General features: G+C 31.2%; 1 protein-coding gene across 4 annotated transcripts in view; it reads right to left on the bottom strand.

Annotated features, from left to right (window-relative positions):
• Positions 1-877: 877 nt before the first annotated feature.
• The window catches only part of CPSF6 (cleavage and polyadenylation specific factor 6), a 31,288-nt gene continuing 16,059 nt past the window's right edge, over positions 878-16,106 (bottom strand). For 2 of the 4 annotated variants that reach the window (XM_079142210.1, XM_079142212.1), the window contains 4 exons: positions 15,979-16,094; positions 15,343-15,496; positions 12,234-12,426; positions 878-5,359 (listed from right to left, as the gene is read on the bottom strand). In XM_079142210.1, coding sequence (XP_078998336.1) covers positions 12,237-12,426; positions 15,343-15,496; positions 15,979-16,094 — 460 coding nt within the window. In that variant the 3' untranslated portion in view covers positions 878-5,359; positions 12,234-12,236. The remainder of the gene's footprint in view (positions 5,360-12,233; positions 12,427-15,342; positions 15,497-15,978; positions 16,095-16,106) is intronic. The other 2 variants (XM_079142211.1, XM_079142213.1) reach the window with 1 other exon arrangement.

Genomic DNA, 16,106 nt, shown 5'->3' with positions numbered 1-16,106 from the left:
ATTGGACAAATGTTTTCTGAATCTTAGATTTAAGTATAAAACAGTTTACACTCCTTCTGAATTTCTTAATTTTAATTCTAACCAGATACCATCTAGTTTTAAAGAGCATCAAAATGCCAGCACAGAATTTAAAAAGTCTCTACTGAGGCTGCCTTAAAGACAAAATATTTATGTTACCCTTCATATTACCAATAGACGGTATTCAAAACCATACACAATGGTAGCTGGGTACGGTACCTGTAATTCCAATGACTGGGTGACTGGGGGTGTTGAAGCAAGAGGATCGCAAGGTGGAAGATAGTCCAGTAACTTGGTGAGACCTTGTCTCAAAGCAAAAAGTAAGAAGGGAGAAGGGCTAAGGGTGTAGCTTAAGGTTAAAGCACCCCTGGGTTTCAATCCCTGATACCCAAACCAAAACATACCCCATAGACAATGTTTAACAAATCATAAATCAAACAGGACAAACTGCAAGTATTATCAAAACTTTGTTTTATTTTCAATACAAGATAAATACCATGCTTGTTACTAGTGCAGTTTAAGGCCAACAATGGCCATATAGCAAACTGCTGAACAGTCACCTAAATGCTAAAGAAAAGAAAAGGCAAAAATAAACATTAAACACAAAATTGCAATTACAAACATTTTAATAAAATGGGAAGAAGCTTTTTAATAGAAGCTAATATGGAAGTCTAGTTTTCATGGACATCAAAAAGATGTCTATTTGATCAAAAGTCACCTTACCTTTTGCACAGAAATCTTATTGTGAAGTCACCATAGTCAACAGCTAAAATTTTAAGACTTTCTTTGGCCTTCTGATATTAGACAAATTATTTACAAACTGATTCAGTAATCCATGGATACTGAGAATATGATACAATTTTTGTTTGTTTGTTTTTTAAGGACTTTCCATTAAAAATTATAAAACAACTTTGTAAGGCTGTACCGGGCTGTAAACTACTTTGCTAATACACCATGGGATGAAGAGGAAGAAGGAATAATAAACCTTTTTTTAAGGCTAAAGTCATCAATGTTATAGATGCATTCCTTAGAATACATTATGATTTACCCCAAAGGATCATTTCCCATTAAATACCACCTGAGTACTACATTTTCAAAGTAAAAAAATAAACAAACATGAATTTACCATTGTATTTTGAAGTAATTTAACTTACAGAATGCTGAGAAGTGTTACGCAGTAACAGTGTGACAAAGAACACACCTTCAAAATAAATTTTTTTTTCCTAAATGCAGGGTTCTGTCCAATTATGAAATTAATGTAAAACATTTACACCCATGGTGGAGTTTTAGGATACTCCCACATGAAAAACTGGTAGTGTTCACTATCCACAAATACCATATCAAAATTTGTATGACTTCAATTAAATTCTACCTAGTATTTTTAAAGTCTCCCAATATAGTGTTAATTAATGTAGCAGGAAGTCTTTAAAACACAGAAATCTATCTGTATGTAATCAAGTGTTTATACATCCCATACAAAAATCATAGTACCTATATACTCAGATAGTGAATGCCAACAACCTGAAATTTCAAAGAAACATTGGTTAAGACAAATCAATCTGACAAAACAATTGCCTGAATATTTTGAATATTCATAAAAAATTCATATTGCTTCTTTCTAATGCCAAGAAAGAAGATTATAAGAACTTCCTCCCAGAAGCCTAGACATTTTAACACATTTTCCATTTCAACTTAAAATGAGACTTTAATCCTGAATCTTGATTTCTCTAAATAAAACATCTCACATTATAATACAAGGAATGCCATATGTAAGGCCACATCTTAATAAATTTATAATTTTTGGTTGAATATGTATTTAAAAAACTAGCCTAAGGCTTCTAAGAGTCAAGTTGCTAAAAAATAAAATAAGTACACCAGTGTTTAAACTGAAGGTTAATGTTAAAAAACAAAACAAAAAAAACCACACACACACACACACACTTTAAGAACAGAAAAATAGAATACTTTGCTACAAAAATCCCACTCATATATTACCACAAAAAAATGACTAATATGTACAATGGATAAGCGTGCATTTAAGTACATACAACTGAGGAAAACATTTACAGAGACTATGGGATGCAAATGAACTTAATGAATAAAATTTAAAAAGCAATTATCTGTAAAACAGTGAGAATCTCAATACTGTATTCTCAATAAAGAATTAGAACATAAACTTCCTCTTAAAATAAATTAAGATGAAGCTTAAAACACAAAATTGGAGCCACTTTATAAGATACAGAAAATGCAATAACCATTCAGGTATGAAAACCAAAATGTTGAGAACACTCCAACAGAAAAGTTTTGTAGTATTATCTCATTATATAAAACAGTGTATATTTAGGTTATTGGCACATTTAAATACATAAGGGAAAGATAAAGTCTTTACCTTTTCAACAATTTTCCCCTTTCACTATAAAATATTATACAACATTCATTAAAACTTCGATGTTTATTATTAGAACTGACCTTAAACTAGTTAAAAAAAAATAATAAAGCAACATTCTCCACAGGAGAATCAAATGAAAATAATACCTTAAGCTACAAGTAATTTGTGAACTTCAAATTGTAGTTAACTGCTTAAGAATAATTTGGTAAAGGGGCCTTGAAATCGGTTAACCTATGATCAATAGCCACGGCAAGTTATTCCAAATCTTAAGAAAACTGACAAAATGAAATAAACACTTGTAGATTCACACTGGAATATCCTTTCCACAACATATTTCCTTTAACCAAAAGCAAACACATTTAATTCAAAGTGTTACTTCAGAAGCAATACCACTCAGGTGCTGTTATCACTCGTCCATAATTTTACTACTAGCTGAAAAGGAATGTGACTTCATAGCATTAACAAATGCTATGGTTTAAAATTCAACTCAAGTTTTGTTTTCGTATCCACTAGTTATTATAAATTAAGAAAAAATAAAAGGGTCTCTGAGACCTTTTTTTTTTTTTGGTGTCTTTGCAAAGATTTCTCTCTTTGGATTGTTTTTACACATAAAAAAAGTTTTCAAATAACACCAATTCATAAACAACAGAAGAGGTATGACAAATAAAATAGCTTTACTGCTATACACTCATGTTACCAGGTGGAGAAAGACTTTGCAAAACTACTTGTTCAAATCAAAAAGTTGTTTCCTCCTGATAACACTTAAAACAATGGACTAGAAGCAAACAAATCTAGTACACTCACATTGTCTGCAACAAAAGTCTTGTAATGAAATCAGTCAAGCAGGGAGAAGAGTAATATAGAAGGAACAATTAAAAGGTTCCACTGATAAATGAAAAGGTAGATGAAGGATTAAATTAATACAAAACTTCCAGTTTCACTTCAAGTATATATTTTTGTGATTTCATTTTTAAACTGTTCAGAGAAAACTTTATTCTCATGGACATTTTACTTACCTTTTAATCTTACTATAAACTAATTTCCCTCGTAATATATGTATGTCCAAACTTCTTCACATTAGGGCATTGTAATTAAAATATAAAAAAGCTTAAGAAATGATAAAAACTTACAACACCTACACATAAAACAAGAAAACAGATTTTGATACAACTTTCAAATGTTAAAAAGGCAACTGCATTTTCAACAAGATAAAATAATTTAAAAATCATTTTTGAGAGCAAACAGTTCTGGTAAACACCAATGATCCCATACACAAATATTCCACTCACAAAAATTTTAAAAATAAAACTAGCAGTAATAATAATAATAATTTGAAACAGCTAATTTTGTGAGCAGTTTGAAAAGCAGACAAGACAAAACTGAAGAAAGGCAATGCAAATTTCTAGAGGGCTTCTATGGTTGCACATTATGTAATATCTATGGTACCTAAATACATTTAAGCACTGTCCTAAAATTTGGCCATATTTTAAAAACCAATATGTACTACCAAAGATCTCTCAAAGATATCAGATCTTTAAAATATATTTAAAAACAAATTAGCTTGCTTATAAGAATTTTAACTCAAATTTCTGAAGTAGTGATTCAGAATTATCTTTCCATAAAAATATCCAGTTGATGATCTGTCTCTGCTAATTTTACAATTAAGAACATACTCGAGCCAGATGCTTTTCATGTAGGCCTTTGTATAAGGCGGGTTTTTGAGGGGAAAAAAAAAAACCTTTTATTTACTCTAGCATGAATCAACAAGTTGAATCAACAGGCTGCACAAAAATATATAGAATTTCTTGAACCGTGGAGACAGGTACACCTATAATCTCCCTTTACACTGGAGAATACAACCCAATGTTAATAAACTTCACATCCTTCAGAAACTGGTACCAACGGGAAAATAAAACCAAGGCTCTCCCTACATTTATCTGCTGCATTGGCTGTATTTACACTGCCTATGGCTTCAAAATTAAACCATAAGCACCATCAATAAAAATCAGTAAATCACTACAGCATCAAATCAAATTCAAAATCTCACTTCAATGCTAGCAGTTCACAATTAAGTATTTCAGTACACCTGTGTTGTAACTAAAGCAGCACTACCGTAGCAAATATGTGTGAGTCTTACTAAAATGTTAAAACCTCAAAATTTTTCGACCCCTAACGCATTGACGGGATTTGCTATGTCTGTCAAATTTCAGTTTTTACAAGTTTACATACCATTCAGCAAAGTCACAAGCTAACTAGGTAAAAACAGCTAGAAAAGCAGAATATAGAAATATTAATCACCTATTCTAATATCAAAATCAAGGGCAAGAGACACTTAATTAGTTATGTTTAATTCACTGAACGCAAGATCAGATTGATGCATATCCAAAACCGCTATTGCAATGCTTTTTTTAAAGGACAGTAAAAATGTTGTCATAGTAACATTATCTTTAGATATTGCTGAACACAAGACTTTCCCTGAGGTGTAAACATCAAATAACTTGAACAGCTTTACACATCAGCCCCATTAAACAGTTTATTACAACACTACATCTATTGTAATCAAAGTGGTGCTGTTTACAGACATTATCATATGAACATTTTTAACAAGAACAAACTACTATAAAAACAAGCATATACTTGACTTTTTTTTTTTCCAATTGCTTGCACATTATAATGGCCAAATGTATATAACCAGTAATAAAGTTGCAAAAGCTATTAACTTTTTAAATCACACAGGTTTCCTTCAAATAAAACAGTTAAGCAACATAAAAAATAAAAGTAGAGCTACTGGTTACCATTTATGCAGATTTGCTTTATTCAGATCTATTCCTGTTCAGTTTATCCATGAATCCTTACAGGTTCAGTTCAATCACAAGAAGCAAACTGCTGGACAAGCGTCATTTTTCCCCCATGAAGACTGTTTTGTCTTGGAAGGTGTTCCTCTTCCTTCAGCTGTAATGTGTCAAAATTTGTGATGTAGATTTTGCTATTCCCCATCATACACAGAAAAACGCTGGCTTAACTATACAAACACAAGTCGTGCATTTACCTCATTGTTATGTATTCTAGCACAAAATAAGAATTAAATGAAACAGTAGCTGCCTGTGTGGTGGAGAAATGCTCCCAATTTATCTGATGATTAAAAAATGAGACATTAATTCCATTCTTCTTAGATATTACTGCCTTTGAAATTTAATGACTGATACAAATTAAAATACAGCAGCTACTGTTTCTATGATGATGGAAACAGTCATAAGTCATTTTCTAAAATATGTATACTACAAAAATAAATGGAAAAATGTTTGGATGATTTTAATGTAGATATTTTTCATTCACCCACATATCAATTCTATAGTAATTCATTTAACAATGCTAAACTGAACATAAAATGCAATAAATTTTACAAATCAACTATTTGACAGCATACAGGAACTTCAGTAACTGTTATAAATCGAATGGTGTTCCATGATACAAAATTTATAAATAGTTCAATATGGACATTTAAATATGACATCCACGTACAAATCTTTTAGACATAATACAAACTTGACACATTTACTTTACTTTTACTCTATTCCACCTATATTGAAATATCTAATATAGTAGTATAAACTAACCAAAAACAAGTGGGAATCTACAATGATAAACTTCATTGTAAACTCACATAAAGGAAAAAAAAAACAATAAATTTGATAAATTGAAGTCTCAAGAATACATATGTATGTAAACTTCATGTAGAGGTTCACAAAAGAAACATTCATTTAACTTAAGAAGTGTTCCCCAAAACAACAAAATTTTATATTTAAAATATAAATTTCAAGAGAGAATTTTAAGTGATCTAAGAGTCCAAAGGGCACAATGTTCAGTACGAAATAAAATAATTTTAAAATACTTTTTCTCTACAATTAATTTCTGTCACAACTATGAATTTATCTTTATGTCTTTTTTATGTCCTTTCTTCCCTAACTAGGAAGTACCTTAAGAACATGAGTATGGATATGTGTTCATACTGCCTAGCTATTTAATAACTTAAATCTTAAAACTAAAAAGAAAAACCAGATGTTATAATTATGATCTTTTTCTCCTAAAGTATCTATATGCCTATATTTTTTAGATAGACATAAGCCATTTCCAATGTTAGCTTTTACTGCACCTTCATCACATGCTGATGAAGCTTATTTAGTGGAATTATTTAATAGAAAAAATATAAAATGTCTACTTTCAAAAGTTTTATTTTTATTACTTGCAATGTATTTGGGGATGGGGTGAAGACTGAACCCAAGACCTCATGCATGCTAAGCATACACCTTACCAATGAGCAATATCCCCAGCCCTGCAACCTATCAAAACAAGATCATTAGAAATTCATAAATCTTACTGTAAAAGTATGTTATCTCCCTATTTTGTGTGTGTGTGTGTGTGTGTGTGTGTGTGTGTGTGTGTTGAAAAGGATGAAGAAGGAGAACAACAAAAATAAAACCAATAACATTAAGGGAAAATTATTTAAAATCATAGTCAGCAAAACAAAAATATTCAACACTTCCAAAAAACATGGAGTAAGACAGATGTAGTTACTTGGGAAGATGAGATAGGAAGATCACAAGGATGAGGCCAGCCTGGACAACTTGGTGAGAACCTATCTCAGGGTAAAACATAAAAAGGGCTGGGGATGTAGCTCAGTGGTAGAGTACTCCTAGATTCAATCCCAAGTACTTCAGGGGCCGGGGAAAGGCATATACTGCAACTTTATATCAGTATTTCGCCAAATGGAGAATTTTATTACTTTTATTATAGATAATTCGTTTAAGTTACAATACATATCTTTATCCAGAATTAATGCACTCATCTTTTGTTTGGTTATACTTTAGAGATTAAGTCTTACTATTAATAAGTCTCTAATTTTTACCATACAGACATAAAATTTGGGGGATAGTTTAAGTTTTTGTTTCTATTCCTAAACACTTTACATTTATCCACTTGGAAATACAAATTTTACAATCTCAAACGGAGGCAAATTTGAAGGCAACACAACCCATTTCCAATAATCCAATTTCATATTATAGTCTCAAATGTCTAAGTAAACATCTACATAAACAAAGATATCAAAAAGTTAAGTTTCAAAGTGACAAATACATTCAATGCCCATGTTTTCAGAATAGCATCTGATCAAATCTGCATCGTCAAAGCCACACAATTACTTGCTTTAGCTACCAGCTATAAAAAGAACCACATAAACAGTTGTTCAAACAACTAAAAAAGACAAATGGAAGCTACCACTCTTATTAAAGTCTGCAAACTAAAGTGATCACTAAGTAATATCTTAATACACAAAAGTATGTGCATTTTGAGATAGTGTAAAATCAAGCCATTATTAACAACTCATAATTATGAGTGCTTCTGTTAGAAACTTATTTAAGCAAATTTGTTAGCATTAGTATTTTAAACTCGTGGTAAATTCAACTGTTAGGTAAAATATTTTAATGTATATTTGTTAGAGCACTTTTATAGGTCTCCACGTTAATATATTTAATTAAAAGGATTCTCATAATCTTAGAGATGTACTATTTTTGACTCAACAAAATAAAATATACTATTCTCTATCCTCCAATGTGAGGAATGAAGATGAGGAGGGCAAGAAGTATTTAAATACATGTTAACTTTTTAAAAGATATTTAATTTCTTCTTATAATGACTAGAACACCATACAAAAATCATTCTGTTTATTGTAGATGTTTACAAAAAGTTCCTTGTTACCACATTTCATTATTTTTACCTTTCTACCTCTGGACATGGTACTTACCTCATTTCAACTATAACATTTTACTACTCTATAAAACATATACACAATTGTTGCTCTAGGCAATCCACTGAATATTTGAAATAAACCCCATCACAAAGAAAATCACCTTTGTCCCAAAGATTCACAAAATGGACATCTCAAAACAAGCTGCTTGGTTATTTAGAGTTCACTATGAGTTAAAACATGCTACCACAGAAGGCAAATTCATAAACTTGAATAGCATAAATGACATCCTTACCCCAATTGGTTATTAAATTTTCTTTAAACAATGCTAACTAAATAGTCATTCAACACATTATTTATTCAAAACAATCTAATTTACAAACTAAAACAATGGTAGTAAATTTCACACTGAGATGAGGGTGAGAGCAAGGTGACTCACACTGGCATTGAATCTTTTTTTAACAAGGAACATTACTCATTTATAAACAAAAGTATATTCTTAAACCACAGTGAGCAAAACACACTATACATCCATTTAAGGGATCACTTCCTACCCTCTCATCACTTTGAGTAAGATAGATGTGTAGTCAGACAGGTTTTGCAAATAATACTTTTAAAGCAAGAGAAATTAGAACTAAAGAAATGACAGCTAGCATATCGAGATGAAGCACAGCAGTTAGGCTATTTGGGAAAACACAAGGAAACACAGGGCTGGGAAATATTTAGACAGATCTCAGATGATCTAAGAGTTTCAGAAATAATTTTTACATCTTATTACAACCAGTTATCATTCACCAGGCAACCAAGAGAATTTAATTTTCACACTTCACTTTAACACTAACTCCTAAGCAGATAAAACATCTTAACATTAAGGAAGAACTTTTCATTCTTTTGGCTTTTTGTTTTCCCCAAATTAACAACAAAACTATAATAAGCTGAATAAGCAATGCAAAGCACCCTACTTCCTGTGCAGCAATAAAATCTAAGAACATGTTATTTGTGGTAGAAGTAATAGTAATCTCACAGTCGAGGAAAAGTATAGTTCCTAATCCAGACCTGATACACAAATGTTAAAAACTTTTATTAAGGAAATGGACAATTATTTGAGAATATGTAAAACCTCATAAATTGAGAAGGAAAGCTAAATAAAGAGAATTTAAAAATAAAATTTGCTTTTATTACTCTTCAGTATGCAAAAACTGATTAACAGAAATTTGATGAGTAGGCCTATTTCAAACAAGTAATAAGGAATGAAACCTAAAACAATTAACTAATGAATATAGTTATTTTTGTAAGAAGTGTACAATATTAAATCACTTTTATTTTGCTCAGAGTGGTCTGAGAATAGAGGCAAAAATTACAGAATATGAAGCACAATTTACATACTGAAATTTACAATACTGATATTTTCTCATTGAAATTTTATCTATTTGAACTTAGATATTAAATGCTTTTAAAAAACTAATACATTTTAAAAATGAAAATGCAATTAACATTACCCAACAGTTTAAACACAAAAAAAATCAAGATGGGACAGACATTAACAGCTTGCCAACATCATTGTTTCCAATTAATTAAGAACTTGCCCATTTAATCATTCATCATCTCTTTAATAGATTACATTATTGCTTATTTGTATACAGACTTACTACTCACATTCACTTAAGCTTTCAAGTCACTTTTATTCCATTTATTCCATTTAAGATTTACATGAAAGCTCAAAAGGACTCATATTTAAAAACTTCTAAAGAGGTCAACAATAGACCTTATGATGGTAACGAAATCTGCGAATCATTTTTTGTTTAAAAATTTTTTCACTTGAATATATTTAACCCCAGTCCCCATTCCCTTTATTCATGTCTACTTCCATAATAAATACTGTTTGGTATAGCAAAGGTACAATAATCCAGAGTAACAGAATTTTTTTTGCACTGGAAATGCTTATGTAAAGTTTTGCTTGGATGAAGCAACTGAAGCATTACAATATTACAACCCAATTCTGATTAATGTACAAACAACACGGGAATTCTGGCATGGTACATCAGTGATTAAGAAAAATGTCAACAATAGTTTGCACGTTAGGAATTCATAGTTAATGTCCGAATGTTATGAAACTCAAATCATGATCTGTTTAAGTGCACTCATTACTGAAATATAAATTCAAAATATTTAAAATCAATGGAATTTTCAGAGGGATTTACGTGGTTGACTTTACTAGCTTCACTAAAACCAGTATGAAAATTATCCCTTAGAGTATAAACTGGTTTAAAGCACCCTTGATGGGCACATCTGATTTTGAAAATGACTAAAAATGTTCTCAAGTTTCATTATCATGCCTTCAGTAACTAGAAAACTGGTCACAACTTACAAAGCCTAAAAAAATAGATTAAAGTTGTAGAACCTAAACCTTTCTATAAATGAAAAGGATAATATAGTTAAACATTTCAAGTTATAACCTGGCCACAAATTACCTTCCTTTTAACTGCCAGACAGTAGGAATTTTTCATAGGACAGGATCAGATGTATTATATGTGTGTGTGTGTGTGTGTGTGAGCTACATCTTTAAAATTTAGTGTTTAGATTTACAAGACACAAAATTCAATTTTCACATCCAAAACCAATATCAATTTTGATATGCTTAGTTTTAAAATGAAACATGTTTTGTCTCATATTAAAGGAATGCTTTGAGAATGACATATTGAGTTTTTTAATACCAGAGAACTATACAAAAAGTAAAGTTCTGAAAAATATTCAAGCTGCATATTCAAAATGCAAGGAAAAAGGCATTAAAATGGGCCTTCTCTCTTTGAAAGTTCCTAAAATTGCAAACAGTTTAATAGCTTATCTGTGTTCCATAAAAATGATTGAAATTCTTATTTTCTACAAGGTTATTAAAAAATGATTTCGTTTGCTAATATACATCTGTTATGGTTAAATAAACTGCTATTCTGTTACAGACTTACATACACTTGATAAAGTCTCTGATATATGCCCATTACAATTTAAATACTAACAATTACCGTTGCTGAATCTTCAGTAAGTTTCCCAGATTGCACAGCTATTTACTTATAAGGGGTTTGTTTTAAGCCTAATTTAATTTGGATATGCCCCCAACATATGAAGAAAAATATTTGTTTACAGAATAACCTTCGTGTCATAAGCACAAGCCTTACAGTGACCTTCCCCCACTCTTCACATGAATAAAATGCTATTCACAAATATAAAAATAAAATTACATGTGAAAATGAAGCATAAACAGACAATTCTTCTCACTTTATGAAAAATGTACACAAGAAATAGTTTAAAATACAGAAAAAAGACAATGATTATGGTTTATGAATGAAACATCAAAAGAAATTATTTTAAGATTATTCTAACCTGGAATGTATGGTGTGACACAATAAAAATTTTGGTTTATGTACCCTGAACCCCATTTCAATTGAATAACTTTTCCATCTTCTTTGCAAATTAAAGGATAATGTTTCTCTTTTAAAAACAAAAACCAGATGCCAGAAAAAGTTTTCTTTTAAAAAAAAAAAAAAAAAAAGAAAAAGAAATTCTAAGGAGAAAAGCTTTTCAATGACGAGAAAACATCCTTTTATAAATTATTATGGTGTTAGATTTTCTTAAAAAGTTTTTGGGACAAATGAAGTTAGTTCAAAGAAGAACAGAAACCTTTTTTTTAAAAATCCAAGCATGTAATATTTATATCTGAAACAACTCCCTGTTATTTTCTATTTTTAGTATTTTAAACCACATGCAAACTATGTGATTACAAGAATCCCAATTTTTAGATTTTAGAAGTACACAATGAGTCCTCTTGATTATTTTTCTTGCTTTAATACCATTAATAATCTGAAATCTAAAAGCGATTAACAATAATACCGTATTCAAGGATAAAAGATCAAAATTTTTACCTGTGATCACTTACCTGTTGTCTCAGATGTTTCCAGAAGTTTAAATTCAGAACAAGTACTTGGACCATTTAAAATGTAGATATATACTGTATAAACAATAGCCTTAGAGTTATAATGACTGTTAATAATACACATGCTAAATGTAACAGGAACAAGGAATACCCACCTTCTAACGATGACGATACTCTCGCTCTCGGTCACGTTCTCGGTCACGGTCTCGGTCACGATCCCGGTGTCTCTCTCGTTCTCTGCTTCTCTCTCTATAATAATCGTCATGGCGATCTCTACTACGGGATTTATGACGCCGACTCTTTTCTCGTGATCTACTATGGTCCCTCTCTCTTGATCGTTCACGTCTTCTAAAAGAAATTACTGGATTAATGCTCTCCATAAATGGATAGCTGAAAAATATAGTACAGCTGTCCCCCTTCCTTATATGTGATTTCACTTTCTGTGGTTTTCATTACCCACAGTCAACCATGGTCCGAATATATAAAATAAATGACTTTTAAGTTTTAAACTGCACACCATTCCAAATACTGTGATGAAATCTCATACTGTCCTGCTGCATCCTAACTGGGATGTGAATCATACCTTTATGCAGAACATGCAAACTGTATATACTACCTGCCCAATAGTCATTTAGTAGCTGTCTCAATAATCAGACCAACTATCATGGTATTGCAGCACTGTGTTCAAGTAACCTTTATTTTATTTAATAATAGCCCAAAAGTACAAAAGTAGTGATGTTAACAATTCAAATATGGTTAAGTGAAAAGGCGAAAGTTACTGACTTAATAAGGAAAGAAAAATAATATGCTGAGATTACTAAGTTCCATAGGAAGAATCTGTGAAATTGTGAAGAAGAAATTTGTTTTTCCATCCATCTGAAGATGCAAGATACAAACGCAGTGTTTGATATGTGCTTAATTACAACAGAAAAGACGTTAGGAGAGTTCGGTACAACCTGAAGTTTCAGGCATCCACTGGAGTCTTGAAAAATATTCTTTGTGAATAAGGGAGGGACAACTGTATTTTGGTGTTTAAAAAAATTCTATGGCAAAAAATTCTTTGTAAATATAGTCTAGATTTACTATACTGACCTGTCAATTATCTATTGACTCATGATTAAACATGAACCAAAAATTTAATTTTTAAAAATATTCACCAAAAAATTGAGAAGTAAAATTACAGAATATATCACACCTGTTTAAACTAGTACATAGCTATTACTGAATAAACAAACAAAGGACAGAAAATACCAAAGCACTTGTGTTTCAAGCTAAGGAACTCTTAATTATTTAGATAAAAAAATTCATAAAATCACTTAACATACAGTGGGGCTTAAATACATAAAGAATACCAGCTATGAACATGTTACTTAAACCTATACAGTTGGTCCTCCATATCTAAGGAAAAAGTTGCAGCTGTATTGAACACATAGACTTTTTCTTGTCACTATCTCCTAAACAATACAGTATTAACACCACTGTTTACACAGCATTTACATTGCATTGTGTATTATAAGTAAGATAAGGATGACTTAAAGTACACAGGAGTAAGTGGTCGGAGGGAGGAAAAAAAGTACAGGAGAGGATGAGTGTTGGTTATATGCAAATATTCCATTTTATGTAAGGAACCCGAGCATCTGCAGATTCTGGTATTTTCAGGGTCTGGACACAACCTCTCACAGATGCCAAGAAATCAATGTATATAAATATCAATTGTTATAAATTTATAGATAACCAAAATATGATTTAGCAGGAACACTATACCTCCTTAAAAAACTTTCCTGTGCGTATTTGAAGGAGGGAAGGCAGAAGAGAAGCCTAATAATTATGACTAGTAGAAAGAATTGGTATAGTATTCACACTGTATATTATAAATTGAAATGTCTTCATAAGCTGCCTTTAAAAACACAACAACAAAAATTCCACAAAAAAAACACAGACAATTTAACCAGAGGATAAAGCCTAAACGACCTTTTGAACTTCGAAGTTCAAAATAATTGTTGGCTGAGTACATTGGTATGTTATCTGTAATCCCAGCTAATTGGGAGACTGACACAGGTGGATTCTCAAATTCAGGGCCAGTCTGGGCAACCTAATTAGAGGCCCTACTGCAAAACAAATGAATAAGGGACAGGATATAGTTCAGTGGTAGAGCCCCCTGGTTCTATTCCCAATACTGTCAAAAAACAAATAACAAGCACCTATTAGTTTGAATAAGAATATTTTTTTATCATTTATTTCTGAACCAAACAGCTAGATCTAAACATTATTAGGTGCTAAGCTCCTTGATCAAGATGTCTTTATATTAAAACAAAGACAATGCATGATATGGCCTTTTAGCTATGAAAATTCCGTTTGGATACAAAGATCCTTACACTGGGTCAGGGGAAAAAAAAAAAAAAAAAGAAAAGAAAAAAAGAAAGAAAGATAATAAATTTGGAGACCACACCAAAGACAAACTCCTTTCCCTTAACTTAATGAAGACTATCTCCAGATAAAGTCCACAAATGACAGATAACTTTTCAAAAAATATATAGTACTTCAGGATTACCTAATTCAAAAGGAACTACTGTCTATTAAGGAAAATATCAATCATTCATAACTCCCTCATTCAAAATATATTTATTCTATTCCAGGCAGTTTTCAGACATGAGAAATACCATACTATAGCAAACAGGATAACTAAGGCCCTTTTCCTCATTATGTGTTCTAGTCAGAAAAAAATGGGGAATTAATAATAAACAAGAAAAGGTTATAGTAAGCACAATGAAAGAAATAAATAGAATGGTATGATGAACTAACCTGGGAGAAGAAATCAGATTAAGTTGAGACATGAAGGGATATAGAGCCAAAGACATAAAGATAGTTCCCAACGAAAGAAATACCAAGTATGCAATCAAAAAGATGGGCCAAATACTAGATGTAGAGAGAAGGGATTCCAATTTGGCTAGAGAATAGTGACTAAGGGGAAAGATACAAAACAAGGCTAAAAAGAGACTACACCATATATTGCCTCAATATTTACAGTTTTATTCTAAGAGTAAAGAGGAGCCATACAGTGCTTCAATGATTACAAATTTATTCTAAGTAGACACTTTCTAAAGGATTTTAAGCAAACACCTGGCATTTGATATAGTTAAAAAATTCACTCTGGCAGCTGAGTGAACAATAAGTAAAATCAAAGTCCAACTTTAAAGCCCAAACACAGTACTTTTTCCTTATTAAATAGCAGTTTTATAAAGACATGGGACAGGAAAGTTTTACCTTGATCCAGAACCATATGACTTGGATTCAATTCCATGAAGGCAATCTTGCAAAGAGCTAATAAGAACTTTGCAACGATCATCAGCAGATACTTTGGATTGTTTAATTAAAGAAATTGCAGTTACCAATGTCTCAATAGCACTCCCATAATCACCTGTAGGGGAAAGGAAAAGAGACGATATCAAAACAAATTTTGTTTTCAAAATGCCATCAAGGCACTTGGGGATAAGAGTGATAAAGCATTTTATAAAATCAGTGTGCTTTTAAATGATAATGTCTTTTTGTGTTTCAAAATTTGCAACAAGTTTTCACATTCAGGAAATCAACATGATTTGTTGTTATAGCTCTGTAAAATAAGTTATTTTGCAAATATGAGAACAAATGAGCTGTCATAAGGTCCCTGAAACATTAACTGTGAAGGTGAGTATTTAAATCTAAACCTAATAAAATTGGGGGGTCTTTCCACTAAACTATTGACATACAGCTTCCTCCAATGTTTTTAAAATAAATGAGAGCTAATGATATCAAAATACAAAAAGACTACAGGTAAATGACCTATTTTCAAGACTGCTCCTAAATTTCTGGATCATTCTTAATAACATAAGAAATACTAAATACTGGGAGAAATATACAAACCAGCACTGGCATCAGACACAGCTCTTGAAATAGCACTGCTTGAGATTGCCCTATTTCTATTCATGATTTCTTCAAACTCAGCTTCACTCAATGGTGTTCTTGCAGTATCCATTTCCCTACACAGGGAA

This window comes from Sciurus vulgaris (assembly GCF_902686455.1).
Source record: "Sciurus vulgaris genome assembly, chromosome: 5".
Classification (NCBI taxonomy): domain Eukaryota; kingdom Metazoa; phylum Chordata; class Mammalia; order Rodentia; family Sciuridae; genus Sciurus; species Sciurus vulgaris.
The sequence above is the reverse complement of the archived record's forward strand: the minus strand, read 5'-3'. Positions and strand labels throughout refer to the sequence as shown.